The sequence below is a fragment of the Crassostrea angulata genome, chromosome 4, assembly GCF_025612915.1.
Source record: "Crassostrea angulata isolate pt1a10 chromosome 4, ASM2561291v2, whole genome shotgun sequence".
NCBI lineage: Eukaryota > Metazoa > Mollusca > Bivalvia > Ostreida > Ostreidae > Magallana > Magallana angulata.
In genome coordinates, this window is record NC_069114.1 from 33,707,136 (window position 1) to 33,731,073 (window position 23,938).

The 23,938-nt window shown below is 30.2% G+C and overlaps 3 protein-coding genes across 3 annotated transcripts; all 3 read left to right on the forward strand.

The window, feature by feature from the left end:
* Window positions 1-5,130: 5,130 nt before the first annotated feature.
* Window positions 5,131-10,651, forward strand: LOC128181325 (uncharacterized). The gene is made up of 6 exons (XM_052849686.1): window positions 5,131-5,340; window positions 5,423-5,475; window positions 5,573-5,701; window positions 7,891-8,014; window positions 8,244-8,290; window positions 9,185-10,651. Exons 1-6 carry the CDS (start codon window positions 5,249-5,251, stop codon window positions 9,274-9,276), a joined length of 537 nt encoding a protein of 178 aa, XP_052705646.1. The 5' UTR covers window positions 5,131-5,248; the 3' UTR covers window positions 9,277-10,651.
* A 2,512-nt stretch (window positions 10,652-13,163) lies between these two features.
* Window positions 13,164-16,614, forward strand: LOC128181320 (uncharacterized). Its single transcript, XM_052849681.1, has 6 exons — window positions 13,164-13,291; window positions 13,393-13,445; window positions 13,533-13,688; window positions 14,087-14,195; window positions 14,471-14,511; window positions 14,599-16,614. The coding sequence occupies exons 1-6, from the start codon at window positions 13,176-13,178 to the stop codon at window positions 15,075-15,077; spliced, it is 954 nt and encodes a 317-aa protein (XP_052705641.1). The 5' UTR covers window positions 13,164-13,175; the 3' UTR covers window positions 15,078-16,614.
* Window positions 16,615-18,859: 2,245 nt separating this feature from the next.
* On the forward strand, window positions 18,860-21,083 carry LOC128181323 (uncharacterized). The gene is made up of 6 exons (XM_052849684.1): window positions 18,860-18,951; window positions 19,050-19,102; window positions 19,204-19,329; window positions 19,952-20,045; window positions 20,294-20,343; window positions 20,510-21,083. Exons 1-6 carry the CDS (start codon window positions 18,860-18,862, stop codon window positions 20,623-20,625), a joined length of 531 nt encoding a protein of 176 aa, XP_052705644.1. The 3' UTR covers window positions 20,626-21,083.
* The last annotated feature ends 2,855 nt before the right edge of the window (window positions 21,084-23,938 follow it).

A 23,938-nucleotide genomic window follows, 5' to 3' on the forward strand; every position in this document is an offset into this window, starting at 1 on the left:
AAAACTGCGAACGCCTACGTCCGTTTCCCGCCTACATTTTACATCCAAATATTTCAGAATTGCTGTCAGATATTCAAAAACTAAGTCTTCTACTCAAAAGTATAATCAAATCATAATCAATTTCTATAAAAATAAAATTTGTAATCAAATTATTTATTTTTAAACAAAGTTTTGCTAACGCGGGGTCTTAAAATTTTTTCATTGAAATCGGTCTCTATGAGTGAGGAACATATTTTTAAGCGGCCAATATGTGCATAAAAACATATTTACGATATGTATCAAAGTAAAATTTCATTTTAATTCATATCTGTTAATTATTTTTCGAAAATTTACGAAGCAAAATCCTTTTTTGGGAATGTATTGTGGTCTGTAGATATATGCCCTTCCCCAGTGAAACAACAAACCCTTTGGTAAAAATATGCTAAATAACAATAATTAAAACCCCTCAAAAGGAGTTTTTGTTTCACCGGGGGGGGGGGGGTGTTTTAAAAAACATTTTCCGTTTTCCGTTATTTTCTTTTATGAAATTAGCTATTTTAACCCAAAATACAAAGTTATTGCTCTTTGTTTGACCAAATCATTTATATTTAATGAAAATATACATAAATGTTTACATTATTATAAAACAATAACTTTAATTAGACAATTTTCAAAAAATTACTTTTAGTTAGGCGGCTAGACAATGCTATCGTTCGCGGTCCTTTAACGTAGAAAAGGACTGAAAATACAAATGATAAGGAATAGATAAGTACAAAATATGACAGATGGATTGGACGTATGTAAAGCGATTATTGGGTATTTGAGATAACTACAGGCTTTCAAATATTGAGAACTCAGGTACTGGTGTAAATTTGGTTCATTTGAAAGATTTGGCTCGGCCTGATATTTCATTTTTAATAACCGTATGGAATGACAAAAACATTGTCCAATTCCTTTATAAAACAAAGAGTTTTTATCTAATATCCACCAGTTCTAATCAAAATAATTCCAAATTTGGTACTTGGTTGTATTTTATTCCCATTTTGACTTGGGGCCTCGGGTTTTATGGAAAAAAACCTGTGGAAGATCTCAGACACTCTTCACCCTCGGTAAGACCTGTATAAGTGAAATATCATGTTTGTTTTTAAAGATAGTTTATCATTTGTAATAGAAGAGGTGGAATTACTACAACTAGGTTCGAACCCAGGACCATTGAGTTCACAAACCAACATTCTAGTGCATGTACTTAAGTAGAGGCGTTATTGACGTGCGGCCAGTTCTCACCGAGTGCCATTTCTTGCCAGTGTATTATTACATCATTTTCGTAAAATAGTTTAATGTGGTGATAAAATGATGTAATTACATGAACAATTTACTGACGAGAAATGAATCTTGGCGTGAATTGGTTCTATTTGCAGCCAGTACAGCATTGAACCTATAATAGACACTATCACATATGTAAGAACATTTGTTTTATAATAAACAGTTTGTAAGACATTGTCAATATGATTTATCAGAAAGCCTAAATAATAGCATTTTTTTGGGTTGGAGGGCTGTCGGGTTGTTGAATTATTTTATGTGAGTTGCAGTTCGGTAATTGTTTTTTTTTAAATGTTACAAAGAAATGAACTACACAGCTGGTCAATTTTTCTCCATTGAATGTATTTCAATTCCTGTTTATCGTATGTTAAGAGGCTTTCACCTCTGCCATGCGTTTGTGTATAGATACATATCTTTTTCCATTGCAGATCCTTTCATGTTTCATATGTAGAAATAGGAAAAGAACAGTACTAAGAATTCAACAGTTGACAGTGAAGTCTATGGTAACCTAAAAGAAAAATGTATGAACATATCTAGACTATGAATATGTATTCTGTCTGTCATGATAAAACTGTGTATCAACTTTTATTTATGTTCGAGAAATTTAACATTTGCAAGAATCTTATTGTTGCAACTATTTCTCGCTACGGACCAATAGTTGCCATAGTTGTAATACAAAAGCAAATGTGAAAAAGGCTTGGTTGCAAAAATTAGTCACAACTACATCTAGAGTAAATCGCGAAAAAAGGTTATCGCAAATAATAGTTGGTTTACAGTGATTGTTTTGGTGAAGTACATTTGTATTTATGAAAAAAATGTATTTCAGAGTCCTTAATGTGTCTCCTCGTGGAATTAGGTTACTGTCTATTGTACTAAAGGCTTTCATCATATGTTTATATACAGATATATGCATTTCCCTTCGATTTTATAGACCTTCTGAGGAACAAATATGCATAGGATCATAATGCAGCACATGAAAACCAAGCCATTCCAATCACTGCAGGTAAAATTTGGGAGATGTTCTTCAATTACTAGATCAATTTTTAATATCCCATACGTAAAAGTCCTTCTATATATGACAGTAGACAGGTTCATATATAACTAATTGGTAAGTATAAAAGCTAACCAAGTCAGGCAGATTCATTAATCAGCTGGTAGTTTAGACCCTAATCCAGCAGGCAGACTCCTTATCAAGTCTGTTTAGAACCTAAACCAGTCAGGCAGACTTATTATCAAGTTAGTTTAGAACTTAACCCAGTCTGGCAGAGTCATTATCAAGTCAATTTAGAACCTAACCCAGTCAGGCAGGTTCCTAATTGACTTGGTAACGTTTCTGCTTGACTGTATTAGGTTCTTAAATGACTACATGTTTCTGCCTGACTGGGTTAGGTTCTAATTCGACTTTGTAACGTTTCTGCCTGACTGGGTTAGGTTCAAAATTGACTTGATAAGAGTTCTGCCTGACTGGGTTATAGTTCTTATTCGAATTGATAATGTTTCTGCCTGACTGGGTTGGGGATTTAATTACCTTGGTTATGTTTCTGTCTGACATGGTTAGATTCTTAATTGCCAGATTGGGTTAGGGTTTTATCTTTTAAATGGTAACATTTTTGCCCGACTGTTTTAGGTTCCTAATTGACTTTGTATCATTTCTGCCTGACTGGGTTAGGTTCTAAAATGACTTGGTAACGTCTCTGCCTGGCCGGGTTATGTTCTTAAAATAACATTATAATGTTTCTGCCTGACTTGGTTAGGTTTCTAATTGACTTGGTAACATTTCTGCCTGACTTGGTTAGGTTCCTAATTGACTTGGTAAGGTTTCTGCCTGATTGGGTTAGGTTCGTAATCGATTTAGTAACATGTCTGCCCGACTGGGGTAGGTTTTCATTTAATTTAGCAATGTTCCTGCCAGACTTGGTTAGGTTAACGTTCTGAATTGACTTGGTTTCTTTATTGGCACTCTGGATTAGGTTCTTAGTGAGTTGGTTACTGCCTTACAAGGTTATGCTCTTAAGTGTGAGTATTTACTATGGTACGTAACAAAGGTCACGGATACGTAACTGAGATTGAATTTATTTAGTTTCCGCCCGCGATATTTGCTGATTTACTTATTAGATGTAAACAATGTGTTAGTGGTATCAAACACTTGTAATAATAGTAGAGTTTTCAATTTCTTATATGTGTGTCGTTTCAAGAATGAAAGGGGGCGGGCTTCATTTTCGAGCGCATGTGTAACTGTAATTAACCATATATCTAAGGTGGCGTATAAATTTTCGGAAGAATAAATAGTAAAATTAAATACTATAGTGACACCTTTACTGACCGGGTAGAAGAAGGGGAGCTAAAAAAATATCTAGGCGCAATTTTAATTTACTGCGAATAGTGCCCTGTGAAGTCTCAGCCTTTTCCCCAAATGACCACTGTGCTTAAAAAGCAACAAATCCGATAAGGTTTGAAGAAATAAACAAAATGTATTTATTTACTGTAGCCCACAAACTATGTACCTTATCTAAATAAAAGATACTGAGTATTCATCAGGTTCAGCCTTCCCTCTGAAATCATATTAGACAGAGTCTAACCGGACTTTGTTTTTATGAACTGCCTGACTGGGTTAAGTAATGATTCTTCCAAAATATGAAGAGTGGAATGGGAGGGGGTAAGTAGTGGATTGTATTGAAGTTGATATCTAAAAACAAGTATAAAAATGAGTAAATTTGTTTGAATGAACTTAATATCAGCCAAAACAATTACATGTACATGTTTAAAAGGTTTTTTACAATATGTTTGTATGTCTGATTTATCTTTAAGCTCAGGGAGGAAACAAAATTCAGTTTTTAAATCAGCAAATCAAGTGCATTGTAGCTCGTGAGGCACATCACCTGAGAGGGTACAGCTGAGTTTTAAAATACACAGAAGAACTAATAAACATATCGTCAGATCTAGAATCAAGTTTACAAAAGTCAGTCATTTACTTGGTAAAAATAACTTAACTTATACAAAAACAACAGAAACACAATAGATATTCAGTAAGAATTGTCCATCACCTATTGATGGGTACTCAAACAAAGAAACAGGGTTCCCAAACTGTTTCGTTGTTATTATTTTCATTAAATAAGCTCTAAAATGTGTTAAGTTTTGAGATCACAGAATTAATAAAATAGTGTCCTTTTTTAACCCTTTTTGGAAAACATTGCACAATGCAATTTTTCCTGCTTAACATGTAATACTTTAAAACCTCTGTTTTAACTGGATGATTCATTATTCTTGATTAATGATATAAATACTATAAAATACTGCAGCAGTTGTACATAAACGTATATATCATTTTCAACGCTTAACAAAATCAAATATTTTACCAAAAATTTGAAAATAGCTTTCAAGAATTCAAAAATAGCAAACAAGATTTTGCGTCACACACCGTATCGAGATACATATGCAAGCAAGAATATTTTTTTAATATATTTCTAAATTTACGTTCAAGAACATTTTGACCATTCTGTGTATGGTATCGGTGTAAAAAAACCCACCAAATATCACATTTTTTTTAAATTTTAACTTGGTCCTAAATTGACCATATGCGAAACAAGAAATTTAATTTTAATGCTACATAGTCTTTTTTACAGTCTAAAATCAATCAGTTTTAATAAAAGTCTTTAAATTAGTTATTTACATATGAATATACTTTGTGCAAATCTAGGAACTTGGTTACACCGCATGTAGAGTGGTTGTATTTGCTCATCATTAAAATCAATCTGTTCATATTTATACGTTTATTAGATTAACTGTATTTTAAGAATGTAAAACCGTATGTCAAATCTAAACACAATAAACAAGTGGTACATCGTGATGGTTTAAACAAATTTTCGTCCTGTTTCCTAACTACTTTATATATTTATTGCCACAAAAGTGTGTCAGTCACAATGATAGACTGAGTGTTTGAGTTGATGCCATGCGTTGCGACCCAAAAATAACTCTTCTGACACTTATTTCAAATGTCCTTACCGAACAACAGCCAGGAATATGTTCCTATGGTTCTCAAGGGTGAGTAAATTGTATTTTATTTTTATTTTTTCCGTTTTGTTTGATCTTGTGGTGAACAGTTTTATTCATGTATTAAATCTAGGAATCCGATAGAGTGTTGCCGGAATTATAAACTTGTTGGAAACACTTGCCAGGGTAATGATTTAGAAATCTGTATTTTAACTTAAGATAGTATAGTTGTTGTCATAATGGATTTGATTATATGTAATTTATAATCGTATTTCATAACAAGCGTGCACTCCTGGAACTTTCGGAGAAAACTGCAAGGAAGAATGCCCAATAGGATCATATGGACAACTCTGCAAAGAGAATTGTTCGTGTGACCCATGTGATAAGGTCACGGGATGCTTAAACAAAACAGGTAAGGACAATTGTTATTAATCATGTCTTAAAATATGACATAAAATATTCAAAATAATTATGTAATTTAAATTATCTCACATTAATTTTTTTTACTTTCATTGTAAACCCCATACATGAGCAAATGTTTTCGTCCGAAAAATTATGATTTCGTTTTCCTTTTGAATAAATAGAACATAAGCAAAATTAATTTTATTTGCTAATTATTAAATAAATCATCAATATATTCGATGGCGGGGTTTATTTTGAATGTCGACCATTAGATAACAAAGAAATATTTAAACATTAGTGAATAAAAAAACACATGCCTAACACGTGTTCTTAAAAAAGGATATGATTCAGAAACAAAACGTAATTTTATTCAATTTCACTGGCCAAATTTTTGTGTTTCTTTAAGTGGAAATGGTGCCGTTTGCGTAGCAATCATGTGTATTTTCGGTTGAATATTAAGCAAATATATCTCAATTTAACTTGAGAGACATAGGCAAGTTTTCAGTCAAAATAAATCCATTAACAAGATTTTGTCTTTCAAACTAATTTTAAGCTTTCTGTAAGACTTTGTATTAATAAATTACCTGGTACAATTGATTTAATAACCATGCAAAGCTTTAACGATCAGTATACTATTACATGGATATAATAAGACGCAATGAAATAAAATGCAAATATCTTGTGAAAAAAGAATTGAAAGTTCTTATCTCCATGGCGTGCGTATTACTTGTACATGTATGTTTGTGTCAGATGGTATTTCTTCCAGATTTCCGCGTTTTATATTCAACGTGCTTTGTATATCCTGTAGGAAAAACGAAAATGTCCTCGTAGACTTAATGGCCTTATTTTATTCACCAAGAGTTAGCGATGCTTTCAACCTTCAACGACAAGGAAACATTAAGAATTTTCTGGTTTACATTGAAAAGGAAAAGTAGACGTACTTCACTTAAACATCTCCTTCTTGTTGTTATTTTGATTGTTTTAGTACTTTATAAAGAAAAAAAACTAGGCTACCCTGAAATATGAATAATATAAAATTGTTAATTAAATAAGGAAAATGTCATTTGAAAATGGTAGAAATTTCGCAAATTACACTCCTTTGATTAAGCATTTTTATTTGATGACTTTTCAAATACTATCATGATCAAAAATATCAGATCATTCATTTATTATAGCCACAACAATGTACGTTATACAATTAATACCTTAAAACGAACAAATCGCAGTTTAACTAAGATTCAGTAAAACCGATCTCATTCTTCACACTTAATTGATTTTGAAGTACTGATTCTAATTTTTTTTATCTCTTATACTAATCACGTTTCACGAAATTGTTCGCTATATATTTATAGTAACCTTGTTTTGGAATAGAGGTAATAGAAAAACACATTTTTTTCAATTAAGATTATTTCATAACAATTGATAAAATGTCAAATGCTATTCGAAAGCGACAATGAATCCACTGATTCAGCATCGCATGGCAATCTTGCAGAATTTAAACTAGAACATTTCTTATTGGAAAAGACAATGTTTGAGTCCTGTCGTCATAATGATATATTACCTTACAAGTCTAGAAATACCAATTACTAATGATGCACGTACACATGTCAAACTTGCATCGAACGGATAATGAATTTACCTTTTACCGAAACCAAATAAGTCTTACAAATAACAATTTACAATTTTTTAAAAACTCAATATTTACCGAATTACGCATTTAGCAAACACGAATACAAAATTACATCAATAGAATATTGAACCCTTTGGCTTTCCATATGATAAAGGCAAAGATGAGGAAAGTTTGAATGATTTTCATGATGTTTTTTTTAATTCAACAATAATTTTCTAGAGAATATTTGAGAGAGAGAGAGAGAGAGAGAGAGAGAGAGAGAGAGAGAGAGAGAGAGAGAGAGAGAGAGAGAGAGAGAGGGGGGGAATGTGATAAAACTATAATCCATTCAATTTATTTGACAAAAATATATCGCTTGTTAATATCAAAAAGTGAATATTTTCTGACACTTGAATTTGATATCCTTTCGAAGATAAAGTATATTCTAAGATCATTTTTTGGGCAAATCGTTATACAGTTAATAAAATAATTAATCCGAAAAAAGGGTTATTTTGCATGTCGACTGTAGCAGTTTGTTTAAACGCAGCTGAACTTAAATGACTTATAATGTTTGTTTCCTTTTTTTACAGTGAGACGTGATTCAGAGGATGGAACTGAATCTGTTCAATTTCACTGGCCAAGTATTTTCATTTCATTAACTGGAAGTTTTGTCGTTTGTTTTACCTTTTGCATCATAATGATTAGTATTTCAAGGTAGAAAATATGTCTTATTATCAAGTTTCAAATGTTTATCTGTCAATTCTTTTCAAAACCAATGGTAACACATTTTGCATTCCATTGTTTTACTTTTAAATTAATCAAAGCGGATTTTATAACCAAAGATGAATTGTAAAATATTCGGTAAATTTTCGTTTATGTATGTAAATGTCAAGAAAATATTTCTCTTATAACTGTAAATTATCGTGATTTCTTTTTTTCTAAGGAGAAGGAAGCCCGTAACTCGGGGATGCGTTGTGTCAAATTTACAAGGTAAATTCATTTTTAAACTGTACTTACTCCTCAGGGAGTGCGAGTTCAAGCTTGTTCAAACCATAATCATAGGGGGTAGAGCGGGGTTTGAATGGGGTGGTTTTTTTTATTTGAATAAATAGAGAACATATTTTTATGGCAGTATGGGACATTTGTCAATATTAATGTAGAAGAACATTATATTATAATTATTATAATATTATAATTATAATACTTTCACTGATATAATACTTTTTTCAAATTTAACAATATTTCACAATTTTTTTTTTTTTTTTTTGAAAAGGTAAACAGTTTAAAATTCCCAGCGGGATTCGTAATGGGAATTCTAACCCACTGTGTTACGCAGCTAGGTGACAATAACTGGAAAAAACCATTCATAATATTAAACTTGATTTTATTGTTTACTTCGAATAATAGTACGTCACAACATGTAGGTGTCCAATACCATCTTAAATCGTCTTCTTAAAAACTGAAACTTGTGTTAAAGAATCCTCAGGTAGTGAAGATTCAAGCTTTTTTCAAATCATAGTCATCGTGGGTTGGATGTGCCTCCAATTAGGTATCGGGATTTTACATAGAAATAGATAGAAAAAAATCTTCTCAAAACCTGAAACAACAAAATGATCTTAATGTATATAATAATAGTGGAGAGCATCTTTTGAAAAAAGATATGCACTACTAAATTATTGAGATTGTATTTAATACGGTAATCATAACATTTACTTGATTATGATAACACAATGTGCCACCAGAGCACCATTTTCGGTATATGTTTTGATACCACATGGTCTTTGAAGGGTTTTTTTTAACCAAAGGAAGTTTATTTTATTTAAAAAAAAAAGGTTTATGTATAAGCTGCGTACAGATATATCATTTTGGTTTAATCTATTTCAGAAAAGGATCTGACAGCCTCTAAAAATGTATATGATTATCTGAGAAAGGAATCCTATAACGTTCTCAAGCTGACGACAGCGGATAAAGAGTAGTCACAACATGGCAAATATATGGCTTTTAACCATAAAAAGTAAAAAAAAAAATGTACATCGGAAAAAAAATATCAAGCTCATATCAAGGACATTGTAACGATAAACTCTCGAATACATTGTCGCCTGGCCTTTGCATGCATCTCTTCACTTATACGCCTTATTAAAATACATGTACTTATTCAATTTATCTAACATAATGTTGATGCGTCTGTGGACGATTTTGTTCTTTTCCCTTTCCTACTGAAAAAATAATCGCTATTTGAATTAAAAAATAAAATATGTTCAACATGGATTTATTCGTCATTATATTGAAACTTGTTACCTGATTTTGTTTCCAAACGTGTATCAACTAAACAGCAATCATTCTAGGAGCTTACAATATATTGTATACATGTATTTAAAATCTTCATGACATAAATATCATGTAATAGCTCCCGTGTATTAAGTGAACAGAAAACACTTGTTACATTTGTCTATTACAGTATCCATTCAAACATCAATTATTGGTATTTGAAGAAGCTTAAGAGCCAATGCAAATTTATTGCATTTATATAAAAAAAAACAATGCTTTCATACATATTTCAAAGTTCTTGTAATAATGTCAATCATTGTAAATATTTAATCACTTTAATGATATTGTAAATATAAACAAAATACAAACAAGTCTTTGTCTTCCATGCTGAACCGAACCATTCCAAAAGACAACATACAAAAAATGTGATACAGATTTGTCCTGTATGGGTTCCATTTTGGTTTGCATGTTATCATCTAAAAAAAAATTGTTTGTTATTGTATTTCACGTGTTCCTACGAATTAAAGTGGTATAACAAACCAAAAAACTGTATTACAAGAGAATCTTTTGTTTTTGAACTATTGAATTATTCGTATAATATGATAAATTAGGTAATTTGAAATCATTTCATGCCCATAGATCAAAATCGAAAGCTTGTTGGGTTTTCTTCTGCTCACATCTCAACCTCCCATCTATCTTTGATGCATTATCTTCAAAGAAGTTAAACGTATAGATTAACATGATTAAAGCTAAAATTGTTCCAACCCAAATCATGATCACGCATTTCCCAAACTTGGATCATTTTTTAGAATAATATTCTTAACTATTTATTAGGGTTGGGATCAGTTGAAATGTAAAGTAGGCAGACGTTTACAAAGATGTATTTTCACATGTATTTTGAAACATGGAATTAAAGTTGAATGTAATGTAAACAATCCTTTTTCATGTAATATAATTACAGGGATATTGTTACAATAAATTGTGTCATAAAAATCCATGTTTGAATTTGATTGTTTAAATATCCAACAATGTGACTACATGTATATATGAGATAAATGTATTGTAAATGTATTTGTTTATAAACAAAATTAGTTTGAAAAATAAATTCACTTCCTAATTTTTGCTAAATAGAAAAACAGATGGGACTTGGTCAAATAAATCGGGCTCAATATAAACATTCTTTATCAAATGAACCTAAAGCTAAAACTGATATAGCAATTTTATTTGATAATATTGCCACGCAGCTATTTCAATTAAATACGAGAGAAAAGAACATAAGTATTTCGGTCAGTACAGAGTGAGTAGCTGCAAGGAAAGGGGTTTCTTTGAAAGACCAACCGAAAACAGACAAAAAGTCGGAAATGAGAACACGTTCATGTACCAACTGGCTGTAAATGGTTGTTCTTATGAACTCAAAGCTTGTGTTGACTTAGTTTTGCAGCTAGCTGCCAATGCCTGCAAGGGACTATAGGAAGTTAGATAAACAGCGACATAAAGAATTTTACAAATATATAAATACTATTGAGGCGATTCGAAGTTATGTCTATCATAAACCCCTTTTTTCAGTGCATGTCTACAAACTTTATTGATTTATCGATTTAGAGTATTAGTGTTATCGGTGCATATCGAATACACTTACATTTGCTTTCAATTCCTGAATGATGTAAATGAGGATGTCATTAAGAATAGCTAAGGATTGAAAATTCGATACTAGTATCTGATGAAAATGTTCTAGAAAAAGAAAAGTATATATGAATTTTTAGTTTAAATTCGAATATTGTTTTTTATACCTCGGGTGTTAGTTATCAAAACAACTGGGGAAAAAATAAGATCAGCACACTTACTTACATTCTTTGCCAGGTAGTCTTTAGGAAAATGCAACAACAAAATCTGTAATTTTGTGTGTCGAAACAAGAAATACACATAATGATATAAACAGTTCAGGTGGAAAAAATCAACATGGTTTGGGTAAAGTTATAGCGATCATTATATTTTTGTTTGAAAATCCTTACACAATAAGATTGAATGGAAATTTTATTGATAGAATAAAAGCTCGAATTGTTTTGAAGTACGTGATATCTTTAACGTTGCGTGGTCTCTACACGACACGACTTTCAAATTTATTAAAACTAAATTATACCATAAATTCTTAGTATCCTCATCAAGTGCAATCTTGTAACTATTATATGAGTAAAGATTTTTTTATGATACGGTAAACATGTGACTTTTTGTTTGTGTCGTACAAAAACTTTTGCTTTGCAAGATGTCGATGGGTTTTTTTCAACTCTTTTAGTTTACCCTGTAGGAATAAAACATATGTCCTCGTAGACTGATTTTTTTTATTATCACAAACATTTAGCAATGCGTTCAGTCTTTTACAAGAAGGAAACATTAGGCATTTTAAGATTACTTGCGTTTATTTTTAAAAATCATATATAGGTTCCATGGATATAAAACATTATAATGGAAACATGAAAAATGCTTAAGAACTTTTTAAAAAATAAAATGTAACTGACAGATCAATAGTTCATTACATGTATATACTTGTTAAAATTCATATTTATGAGGAAGTAAATCCTGACGCAGAGTGTGAAATCCAAAGGTTTGCTTCCGCGTAATTACACGTATCCAATATGTTACATTTTAATAATTTGAAAGCACTACCATGTAAAAATACACTTACTGCAACTAAAAGAACCAGCCTATTATATTGCAAAGATATGTCATTTAAAAGCACTATTTCGAAAAAGAACATAGTAGTAAATAATAATGAAAATATTAACAATTGATGTCCATACGAAACAGCTAGAAAGTTATATTAATTATTTTAATTCCTCTTTTAATATAAAACTTTCAAAACTTTGAAATGTTTGCAAACCATTCGGAATTACGTGCTACAGATTTGTACAGTAAATTCTGTTTCAATTCAAAACACGTGGCTTTACATCTTGAACCCACAGGTTAAGAAAACAAATTTGATCGAAAAAATCAAAGTTTGGGTGCAAAAAATGTGTTTATTCATGAGCGAGGTCGAAAATCGTTGAAAACAAGCAAGCTAATTGGTGAAATAATACCAATTGTTGAGCAACTAATGCAATTGGTGTAGTGTTTCTCTGACGGTCAAAGATTCGTGTCAACGCTAGATAAAAGAACTTATCACGAGCGCCGTGCCCATTTTCGAGTTCCTTTACTTCAAACTTTTAATTGTGAGTTAAAAAGATACAACGTATTTATTTAAAGGTTAACTGTTTACTTTTCCAGCATTGATGAATAGCCAACGCATTTTACAACGTTTATATATAGCTCATGTATGGAAAACGTGAATATAAACTTATATTAAAGACAATGAAATTTGATTCACATTCAGGATTTTTATAAGTAATTCTCTTTCATATTGAGGCAATGAACACCAGTAGAATGAAAATAATTCTGATTGAATCATGTACAGGTCTTTAAAATGTCAGTGTTTTCTAAGCTTACTAATTATAATATTTCATTCACAAATACTGGCGTACATGCAAGATAAAACAAACAATAATTTCCTTATAAAAATTTATAAAGTTCCCTGTCAACGAGATTTTTTAATGTTGTTTCACACTACTAATGAATGAATATTCTAATATCTGCAATGTGCATTTTGTATGTACTAACTCTTCTAAAGGCAATGCGTAGTTTTTGTGTATCACATATTAATCCAGGAATATGTTCAAATACGTCTAATGGGTAAGTGCAAATCAATTAATTTATTTTCAGGTATCTCAGTGATAAACAATATTTTCCTTTAATTAGGAACCATTAGTATCTTAGTTTCCATTTTAATTCAGACAGCCTCTGGTGTGTTGTCCAAATTATCAAATAGTCGGAACCTCATGCCAAGGTAAGTCACAAAGAATTCTTTTCACATGAAGGAATTAATTAACACAGAAGAGCGTCAGTTTTATTTTTGCATCTCATTGAAATTTAGAATGTTTGGCCGGATATCGAGGAGAAAATTGTGCAGAGGATTGTGCTTTAGGGTTTTATGGAAGACTCTGTAGAGAGAGATGTTCCTGTGATCCATGTGATAAAGTCTACGGATGTCAAAATATAAATAATGGGTACAAGTACAGTACAACTTCGGGTATTGATATACTTGATTCTATTTGACTTGACAATGATAATAACAAGCGTAGCAGGTTTTAATTATATTTAGTGAATAAAAGAAGTCAGTAAAATTGTAAGCTTAAAATTACGTACCTTTACCTTTTTTGATAAATGATATTTTACCCGACTCCGCTGTCTTTTTATTAATGGTCTTCGATAATACACAGTCACTTGTATTTTAAATTAATTGCATTGATGTCAATAACTAGATTCGGGATTCCTGTATAACAACTCGGTGGCTGTTTGCATTTTCATTATGACAATAAAAATATGTATTATAATCAAATTATTTAGTGACTTTCAAATTGTAAAAAAAATTATTGCATTTTTATTGCATTGTTGCAAAGCGATATTTTTATTACCATTTTCGCTTAGAACAAGATGAGGGTCCAAAGGCATATCACTGGCTCACATTGTTAACGCTGGCATCGGGTTGTTTTGCAATTTGTTTCATGTTATGCCTAACCGTTGTTTGTATATTCAGGTACGTGACCATATTATTACGTCATATTTTTTACATGTATATAACTATCAATAAAAGTTATACATTATTTTCAATCTGATACATTTTGTATTCTTCACAATTTCACCTGTTACATGTATCATTATCAAATGAAACAATCAACACATTATTATATACATGTATTTACATCTGCCGTTAGTTGTTGTTTTTTTTTACAAATAACAATGTACAAAAATACAGGCAGAAACCTTTTAATGAATATATTATATGTATGCAATACTTGATCTTGTAAACAGATGGAACTCGACCACAAGGACGTTTTTGCTGACTAAACACGGTAAAAATTGTTTTCATTATTCCCAAAAGGTATTTTAACATCATTTCTTTATTTTTGTGTTGCAAAATGTCTTATTTTTTTCAACAGATACTCAAAATGATGGTAATCTTCCCGAAATTCTTCGATATAACCCATTGCAAAGGTTAAGTGGAGTTGAAACATCTAATACAACTGGTAAAGAAACAGTTTATCCAATTTACAGTTGTCATGATGAAGACCTATTTTTTATGACTAAAGCAAATAGAACAGAAGACGTTCAAGATGTATATGGTCATATAGACCCAAAGGATGGATGTTATAATATTCTCAAACTCAAGGCACTGGATGAAAAAGATGATTTTAATACAAATGACTATATGAAAGCAGAAAACAGTGTATCTGCAACAACATTAACAGCATCAAACAATAGTAATACAGATGACCTTAAGTCCAAAAGATTGATAAAACGAGAGCAAATGAAACACCAGAAAGATTTATTTCGAACACTTAATAGTTTTAAACAGAAGGACACAAATGAAAGGAAAAGGTTAAGGTACAGCTTTGTTAAATCAACAGAAATTATATAATACATGTAAAAACTTGCCAATGCCAGTGATTAGTAAACATTAAGATATTCGTCGCATGATTTGAATTAGACGTTGCTTGTTTCAATTTGACTGCTATTTTTGAAAAATATACGACTAAATATATCTCCATTTTTCGTTCGAATTAAGTTACTAAACCTACTTCATGTTTATCTTAAAACAAACTGTCAAAATCCTGTATGCTCTCTCTTCCACATTTTGTCCTAAAACACGACAATATATACATTCTCTTAAAGAAATCAGCTCATAAATGTTTCATTGCTCAAAAGCACACTTACTTGTAGATCATTAATTGGCACAGCCCCTTTTACAAAATAAAAAAAAATCAATATAAATTGTTAATATGCTAAGAGATTTATAATTTTTGGTAATGTTCCAGTGAAAATGTAATACATGTAATCATTCATATCCTTTATATACCTATTACAAGTAATGCATTGCGTTTAATGTTAAAGAAATAAAAAAAAAGTGGTAGAGTAAGAAGAAGTGGGGACATGAAGTATTTTATTATCAAAATAAAAACGTTAATTTCTAAAACCTTATTAGTTTTAAAAAATCGGCTTAATTAGGTCTTGATAAGGATATTCGTTATTCAATGGTAAATAGCCCGGTACTCCCATCATATGCTCAATAGTGTTTCCTTTTCCCCATACAATGTATTAATTCTGTATCTTTACACGATAAGGAAGTCCTGTTTATCAAAAATTAGGGAATTAGATATAAGGAATTTCTATTTTAAAAGGGCATGGTCACGTTTTGGGCTAGAATTTGTAATAAATAAAATATTAATTGGGGTTATTATAACAGTCACCTAACGTTTGAATGTCATTTATCGAGTTACTTAATGTGTTGTATATATTTTGACAAATATTAATATTCTGTAAATTTACAAGATTAGCATATGAATATATAAATGTCATTTTGTATTGTGAGAGTAGCTTGGAATCTGATCCCCTGTCAGTTTTTTAATGATTTTTTGTATATTTGTTCAAATACGTTGATGTATATCTTCGCTCAGACACTACATATGTACATGTTCAATTTGACAAACAATCATAAAACAAATATTGTATGCAATATGTTCACATTCAGTAATGTTTAAGTTTGAAATATTATTTAGTATTTACTCTTAATATTAACCTCTAGCTAAACTATTTTGGCAAAGATAATAACGAGAAATGGAGATTAATCACCTGTAAGTAAGTAATGTATTTGTAAAAAAAATTATGACAAATAGTTTTATCAACAACTGGAAAAATAAGCTTGTGTTATATATAGAAGAATATGCTTTATGCTATTTCCGTAATAATTTTTACTAGTCTTTCTTTGTAATTGAAGTGATTTAAGAAAAAAAGATTAATTGTATGGGGTGGAGAATTTTTTTATGACCGATTTATTTTAAATTACAATAATCTAAACAATGGTGTCTTGCTTATCATTTTATTGATAATTTTTTTTTTCGAAATCTAGAATTCAATATTTATATTTCAACGTTTATTCGGAAAACAATATGTGACTCATAATATAAGAAGGCAAAATACTTATGTGCTAACTACATTCAAATAATAGAATGAAAAAATGTCACAGATTGTTATTTTGTTACTTTTAAAAATAATGGTAATTGTAGCATTAATACAATTCTAAAGTTATATATAAGGTTTTACCTTTAAAATAAAGCTTGGTCACAATATCTGTTTTAACCTTATGAGCGAAAGACCAAGGATGTTCTGCTAGCCTGTAGTTCTATCAATGTCCTCGGTGTTGTTTTGCACTGATTCACTGTATGTCCTACAATTATTTGTATATTCGGGTATATTTTCAACGATCTCCGATCCTCAGCAATGTTCTATTACTCAAAATTAACCGGATTTGTTTTATTTGTATCATAAATCTACCTTTTATACAGACAAAATTAATTAGTCTTTTAGTGTTGATATTACATAGGTTTTTTTTCAACGAACTGCTTAGCTTTGTGGTTCCAACGAGACTTACTATACAGAGATTAAGGGGTTCGAGTTACCGATGCACCGGTGTACATGGTTTGTTTCGTATTTGATCTGAAGGGCATTTAGTATAAAACACTAACTCGAATCCCTTTTGGGCATAGTACAATACCACTATTATAAAAATATTGCTGCACTTGTTATTAATATTATAAAGTGAAAGTATCATTTTCCATGCAAAAGACATTTATTAATGTCTTTTATTAAAATACTTATATATAAAGGCTTATATTAAGGATGACATTTACTCAGAATGAAAAAAATTTCCACTGATGATAATGAAAAGCCATCTTTTGTATGCTATAGACCTTTGATTGGAGTGTTATTTTTCTCTTTTAAAAAAGCAGGTCAATGACCTACTTTCTGAGTTATTGGTCATTGAATATATTTTGAAAAATCAAGAAAAATTCCATAAAATTTTCCACTACGATTGAGATTTTCTTAATTGTAAAAATATTTACAAAGAATTAAACACTTTCAAAAATGAAATAGAGTTTATGAATGGAAGTGGCACTAAATAAAAATTAAGCATTAAAATTTCAGCTACAATTTTTAAAGTATTCCAGTCCAAATTTCCTCTATCAGTTTTCAAATCCCTACCCATTTTTTATCCAATTTTTTAAAAGAAATTGAATGATGATATTACGAAAACATTTATAGTAGTAAACTTCTTATATTGACCTTATTCTGTTGGCATAAAATTTATATGAGGTCAATGATCAAAATTTTGAGATATGGTGTCTTTTATTGTTTTTAAGCATTTTTCAATACTTTTGCAATTCGTGCCATACGATTATTTTAATGAATAAGTGAGGTAAAAACAACGAAAAAATATGCAAAATTATTTAGACTAAAATATAAAATCTTATCTTTTAATATTAGAGTACTCCCAAACATGTTTTAGCGGAGAACAACATTTGCAAAATTTAGTCCGAATTTACTCTGTTTAGCTAAAAGTCTATTTTCGTTTGAGCCTAACTCCATAATAAGATAGAAATATCGAATGTTATGTCAATAATAATTCATTTCATGAATCCTTTTTGTGTTTAGAACAAATTTCACTCATGACATTGAACTGTATAACAATCCGAATTTGAGAAATCAAACCCTGGGTAAACAACTCCCTTAAAAGGTGTTTCAATTAATGGACAAAATGTGCGTCACACAACGTATCAAGAAAGAAATATGATTCTTGTCATGTTTCTAGAGTTTTTTTTAAAGTCAACGTAAGTTTTGTTATTCGGTACTGTGATTTCAGTTTTTAAATAACTAAAACAAAAACAAACTTAATTTTTTTCGGTTTTATCTTTAAATTCTTGATATTTCAACCATCTGTGTAGCTAGCTATGTAATCATAAATAGTTTTTGATTTACAGTAAGGAATCAGTTACGGTAAAATTATAAAGAAAACTATTTTCTTCTTTGCACAATTCGTATGAAATTAAAGCTAAGTATGCGTTACATCGACGTATAATTACCAAAGATCCATTTGCCTATCATGATCTCATATGCTTTGCCTTCACACGTTTAGGTTAATTGGATGAACAGCATTTCAAAGATGTTAAACGCATTGGGTTTTTTTCAAAATCAAAACACCCCCCCCCCAAAAAAAAAAACCAAAAACTGATTCATCGTTACGGTTTGAATCCTCCGCCTGTATAAAGCAACTTTTCGGCCTGTTTCCTTCCTAATATATCTACTTTGATTTTTTTTTTTTAAAGTGTCACTGTTAATGATTGACTGCATATTTGAGTTAAAGCCATGCGTTACAAGCTCAAAGTTATTCTCCTGACTCTTATTGCAAAAGTCTTTACAAAACAAATGCCAGGAATCTGTTCCAATGGTTCTCAAGGGTTAGTAAATTATTTTTTACTATAATATTTTTGTCTTCTTCTTCTTCTTCAATTGTTTTCAAATTGTAATAAACAGTTTAATTTGTGTTTTATATTAGAAATCGTATTGAGTGTTGCAAGAATTACATACTTGATGGAAAATCCTGCAAAGGTATTGCTTAAAATATATCAGGGGTTGAAACTTAAAATAGTATATTTTTTCAAATTCATATAACATATTTTTTTATCCCATTTTTCTCATTCTTTGACAAGAATGTTCTGCTGGTACTTACGGATATAACTGCACAGAAGACTGCCCTCCCCAATTCTATGGGAGATTCTGCAGAGAGAAATGTTTGTGTTGTCCATGTGATAAAATTAATGGATGCTTAAAGATGACTAGTAAGTATGATTGTAATTACATTCATAAATGAAACCAGATATAGAATTTAAAACATTTATTACAAACTTTAAATTATCTCACATTCAGAATTTGTACTTCTTTTGCTATTTTAAATGCGTAGACATTTTGTAAAAAAAAATGTGATTCTTTTGTATTTAAAAACAATTAAAATGTTTTTAGTTATAACGTGATAAAGAAGTGCACAATAGTTAATTTACTTATGAAAAGATCAACATATGATCATAGAAAAGGCAAATGTATGATACTATATTTTAGAAGTATTTACAGTATTTTTTGTGTATCAACAAATTTCTTTTGCGAGAAAATGTAAAAAAAAATATGAGATGAATATGATCTGATTTGTTTGTTATCAACGAGTGTAGTACCATTTTCTGAATAGAATATGACGTTTATGATATATATTTTGTGTACAACGAAATTTATTTTTTTTCAATTTAATTTCAATTTTTTCAATTTTTCAATTTTTATCAATTTATTGGATATTCATAAACAATTTATCATTTATCGAATAAAAAGTTTTATTCTGTTGGTCTACAATGAACAATTTTACAATTTTACGCTGAAGTGAACCAAAATAATAAAATTATATTTTTTAATCAAATTTCGTTCACTGGCCAACGATTTCCATTTCTTTAGCTGGAAGTTTTGCCATCTGCTTTTCTTTTGGCGTGGCAATCATTTGCATTTTAAGGTAAATTAGCAAAAATAGTGTCTTATCAAGTACAAAAAAAATTCTTAAGAATGGTATTGAATAAATTCATTAATGAATTAATAAAGGATATATTTTAATGTGTATATGATTTTGTTTTGAACATTTTCAACCGAATATAACAAAATAAAAAAAAACTATTAAGAAAAATTGTATATAAATTCATAAGTTAAAAGTTGATGATATTTTAGTGATTGAAATTGATCATTTCTTCTCTCATCTTATATAAGAAAAAGAAAACCAAAAACTCCGGAGGGATGTTATGTGTCAAAAACGGATGGTAAGCTAAAATTTTTAAAGTTTCACATACTTTTCATGTTAGTTTATCGGTATGTTCTAAGACACTATGTTTTTTTTACGACGAAAATAAATTCATATCATTTTAAAAATGGTTTATTCAGAAATTCTTACACAAATATATATCTCTCTTGTTAATCGTTTTTTAGAAAATGATCTGACAGCCTCTCAAGATATGTATGATTATCTGGCAACAGAATCCTATAACGTCCTAACGCTGACGACAACGGGTATAGAGCAGTTACAACGTGGCATGCATGGCTAATGTGGGCTCGTAAACTTACAAAATATAAAGAAGGTGCATTAGAAGAAAATATCACGGTCACATTAAGAAAATGTTACTATGATAACTGTTGAATGCATTATCGCATGGCCTCAGTTGTAACCCTTTCGACTATTTTATTTTTCAATGTTGCAATTCCATTGAATTAGTTATCGATTCATAAATAAAAAACATTGAGCGTTCAATAGGGATAGCCGTAAAATTTTGATCATCATTTTTATGAATATTTAATTTTGTTAGCTATTTTTGTTGTCAGCATTGTGTCAATTAAACTGCGTGACAGATTTCATCAACAATAAAAGGAATTTCCTGGTACCTTTTTTATATATCGTTTACTTAATATTTGCATAACGATATTATTACGTGTATATGTAAGCTTCCGGGTATCAAAATAGACAAAAACACGTGTTACACCTGTTCATAAAAATATCCATTCCAATATCCGGTAAAAAGAAAAACCCAGTAATATCATATCATATTTAATAATTGGGATCGCTACAAAATGTCAAAGTCAACGATCATCACACTAATCATACATATTTTTTGCTTCATTACTCTTGGCGACTTGAAAGACAGCGGCCAGCTATCAAACCAAAAATGTACAATTGACCAATCACCCATGACTTGGTAAAAGAAATTGACAGTTAGTTAAATTCACTCCAAGTCTGTTGTAGTTGTTTTTGAGCTTTCAAAGCGTAACTTTGTTTATTTCGTATGCTTTTTATATTCATTTATTTAGGATGAAATAATACGGTTTAATTGGTTCCAAACATTTTCAAAAATCCTTTGATTTAACCAACATCTTCAAAAGTGTTGTACATGTTACATGTATGCCTGTTTCGACAACTTCATATAGATGAGAATTGTACTCCTTGTTTATAATGAAGCACATGTATTTGCTAATACGCATATTTTTAATTGCTCCGCCTTCGTAAACTTATATTATATAACTTTATATCTTATTAAGAAATGAATTTATAACAAAAACTACGATGAAGGAATATATATATATTAAAATACCTCTTAACCAAATCATAACTTTCGCCAACTTGTAATATTTGGGGGGGGGGGGGGGGGGTTATGGTAAAATGGTTCAACCATTTAAATTTATCGATAAGAGTTTGGATCAGTTTAACTGTAACATTGGCTGATGTAAGAAGGTTGTATCTGTAAATATCTTGTATTGTGATGCGTGTGATGATAGGCACTAACATAAGTCAAATAATATGTTAATATCATGTGAATGGAATCATTGTTTGTCTTAATTGTAATTTCACTGCCTACATTGTATAAAAAAGATTATTCTTCCGAATTTATTGTTTAAATGTATTTGTAAATGTAGTTGTTGACCAAATATCAAAAATGAAGAGTTTTCTTGTTGTTGTATTTGACGATTGATATTCACCAGATTGTAGTTAATTGCATATACGACCTATTTGTATATAATTTAAATTAATTTTTAATTACCTTCACTCACAAACGACAAGAAAAAGTTAATCTTCCCAGTATTAGCATCTTTTTTTTAATGTTCAAATAAATGTAGCAAATTTAGTATGTTTGGTATTATTTAAAAAAAAACAGTAACTTGTATATCAATCAAGAGGGCAAATAACACAAATATTTAATCGGTACGGTATGAGTGGATGGCTACAAGGAAAGTAGATTCTTTATTAGAGAGGCCTGCCAGAAAGAGACAAGAAGTCGAGAATGGAACCCTCATCCAAAAATCTTTAAAGATGTGATGTATGAAGGTCATTTTCCGAATAAGCCGTAAGGCTACGTGTACCTTGTTTAAAGAAATCAAAATAAAAGCTATATATATCACTACTGAATACTATTCACCAATGGTACAATTATATAAGGCATTACCTGGCCCAACTTCGAGTCATTTCAAAGCAACCTTTATAATTATATTGTTGTGTAGTGGTGGGATTTTAACAATAATTCTTTCAGCATTAAAAGAAATGTATGGAGGGGTATTTAAACCCTTGTTGCCTTACTGCATATTCGGAAAATGACCCTCATCACTCACATTCTTAAGGATTCTTGGAGGAGGGTTCCATTTTCCCTCATTTAGCCTTCAGGCTTTACTCTGTTTTTAATAGAGTCTTTAAAGTAATTAAGAAAACAAATTTAAAACATCAACAAAATGAGAGAAAATAGAATAACAATATTTTGAAAAGAAAAGACACATTTATCGATCAAATTGAATAATACGCAATAATTACTCCTGATATATCGATATTATGAAGAAAACACCACAGTATATACAGTTCATAGTTCACTAACACTAACGCACAAAATGTCTAAGTGACCATGTTCCTCCTGTGCATTCATAAAAATAATCCTTAAACTGTATCCGGGTACTCGTAAAATTGGTCCATCGATGAAAGTCAAACCGCTTCTAAGAGAAAATCATTTCTAAGATTAGCTTAAGATAGTATCAGAATAAATGATTCTGAGTTCTATTTTATAAGATGTATAAAATGATTTTGCCCGATTTGCAGTTTCTAAAATGTTCTTCCGTTGCACACCTCTAGCAAAAGCTGCTGAGGTAGAAATACTTTTTTCATATCATGACCTGGTCTAGAAGTTTTTTGTGAGCAGAAATGGTAAACACCACATATTCACCATGGTCACACATATTTATAATATTCAATGATACATGTATTAATGTCTGACCCTTTGTGCTGTACATAGTCAAAACTCTCGGTGATGCCTGTGACATAGTCAAAATGGTCAAACTTTTCAAATCTAAATTCTCAAATGGGTAAAGAGATCTTAAATAGGTCAAAACTTTACCAACATCCCATGGTGGGGTATACTTTGGTTTCGGTCAATTTTTCTAAAAGTACATCTTTTATAAATCGTATCAGCAGAGGATTTTGATTGAAAGAAAAATTTCCGGTGACCAAACGTGTCAGAGTTATTGCAGCTTTGTATGCATTAGTAGGGTTGTATGAATAATTATTTTCGGCAAATTCTGATAAATAATTAATTAACTGATTACAAATTGGTTGTATTATCTAAACAATATATGTTTTGCTTGAAGTAAATTATCCTATTAGTCTTGCAACTCCCCTAATAAAACATACTTTTTTGTTTAAAAGTAATTTACATGTACAATAAGAAATGATTTTCTCAACTTTTTCTGTTGAATTTGAATACCTTGAATTTGACAAATTGAATTTGAATTTGAATCTGAAATATGATCCAAATAATGATATTTCTTGAGATGGTATTAAAACCGATTTTTCTTGGTTAACAACAAATCCTATGTTTTCTAACAAATTAA

What these genes read in the sequence shown, in the direction of transcription:
- LOC128181323 (XM_052849684.1), top strand. Translation starts at nt 18,860, where the DNA reads ATGCGTTACAAGCTCAAAGTTATTCTCCTGACTCTTATTGCAAAAGTC. An exon ending in TGTTCCAATGGTTCTCAAGG is followed by an intron (nt 18,952 to 19,049) that starts GTTAGTAAATTA and finishes GTTTTATATTAG; the next exon opens with AAATCGTATTGAGTGTTGCA. An exon ending in TGATGGAAAATCCTGCAAAG is followed by an intron (nt 19,103 to 19,203) that starts GTATTGCTTAAA and finishes TTCTTTGACAAG; the next exon opens with AATGTTCTGCTGGTACTTAC.
- LOC128181325 (XM_052849686.1), top strand. Translation starts at nt 5,249, where the DNA reads ATGCGTTGCGACCCAAAAATAACTCTTCTGACACTTATTTCAAATGTC. An exon ending in GGGATGCTTAAACAAAACAG is followed by an intron (nt 5,702 to 7,890) that starts GTAAGGACAATT and finishes CTTTTTTTACAG; the next exon opens with TGAGACGTGATTCAGAGGAT. An exon ending in CGTTGTGTCAAATTTACAAG is followed by an intron (nt 8,291 to 9,184) that starts GTAAATTCATTT and finishes AATCTATTTCAG; the next exon opens with AAAAGGATCTGACAGCCTCT.
- LOC128181320 (XM_052849681.1), top strand. Translation starts at nt 13,176, where the DNA reads ATGAATATTCTAATATCTGCAATGTGCATTTTGTATGTACTAACTCTT. An exon ending in TGTTCAAATACGTCTAATGG is followed by an intron (nt 13,292 to 13,392) that starts GTAAGTGCAAAT and finishes ATTTTAATTCAG; the next exon opens with ACAGCCTCTGGTGTGTTGTC. An exon ending in GTTTTTGCTGACTAAACACG is followed by an intron (nt 14,512 to 14,598) that starts GTAAAAATTGTT and finishes TTTTTTCAACAG; the next exon opens with ATACTCAAAATGATGGTAAT.